This window comes from Corvus brachyrhynchos, unplaced genomic scaffold (genome assembly GCF_000691975.1).
Source record: "Corvus brachyrhynchos isolate BGI_N302 unplaced genomic scaffold, ASM69197v1 scaffold1997, whole genome shotgun sequence".
Classification (NCBI taxonomy): Eukaryota; Metazoa; Chordata; class Aves; order Passeriformes; family Corvidae; genus Corvus; species Corvus brachyrhynchos.
In genome coordinates this window covers 6,806-7,280 of record NW_008239174.1, presented here as the reverse complement: position 1 = coordinate 7,280, position 475 = coordinate 6,806, and the positions used below count along the sequence as shown (strand labels likewise).

At 57.9% G+C, this 475-nt stretch overlaps 1 protein-coding gene across 1 annotated transcript in view; it reads right to left on the bottom strand.

The window, feature by feature from the left end:
- Positions 1-12: 12 nt before the first annotated feature.
- Positions 13-475, bottom strand: part of LOC108448123 — a gene marked incomplete at its 3' end in the record, with an annotated part of 3,644 nt that continues 3,181 nt past the window's right edge. Inside the window, exons 6-7 of the mRNA XM_017740084.1 lie at positions 297-438; positions 13-182 (exon numbers count right to left, since the gene is read on the bottom strand). Coding sequence (XP_017595573.1) covers positions 13-182; positions 297-438 — 312 coding nt within the window. The remainder of the gene's footprint in view (positions 183-296; positions 439-475) is intronic.

Genomic DNA, 475 nt, shown 5'->3' with positions numbered 1-475 from the left:
GAGTCCAGGTGCCACATGTCTGCCCCTGAGAGCAGCCTGCTCACCGTCTCAGCTCTCTCCGACAGCGTCAAAAGGGCCCTGAGCACCAGAGAGACCATTTCCATTCTTGGCGACCTCAGAAGTCTCAAGGCTTTGTACAATGGACCCACTTTGTTCTCTACAATATCATCAGAGGCCAGCATCTGGAAGGAAGCGGCAGAGAGCCCGGGCAGAGCTGGCAGGGCTGTCCTGGCTCAGCTCCCGCTTCCCACCGGCAGCGGAGGGCAAGGGCACATGGGCTTTTCCTGATGACTCACAGCCAAGAAAGCCAGGCAGGACTTCTGCTGCTGAGAGATGTTCCTTTGCTGGTCCCAGAATTTCACGTGCAGCTCCTTCAACACCTCCTCCAGAGTCTGGTGCACGGAGAACATGGCCTTCCACAGATGATAGACTTCATCGCTGCAAGGCAGAGAGCTGTCAGCAGGGCGGCCTCGCG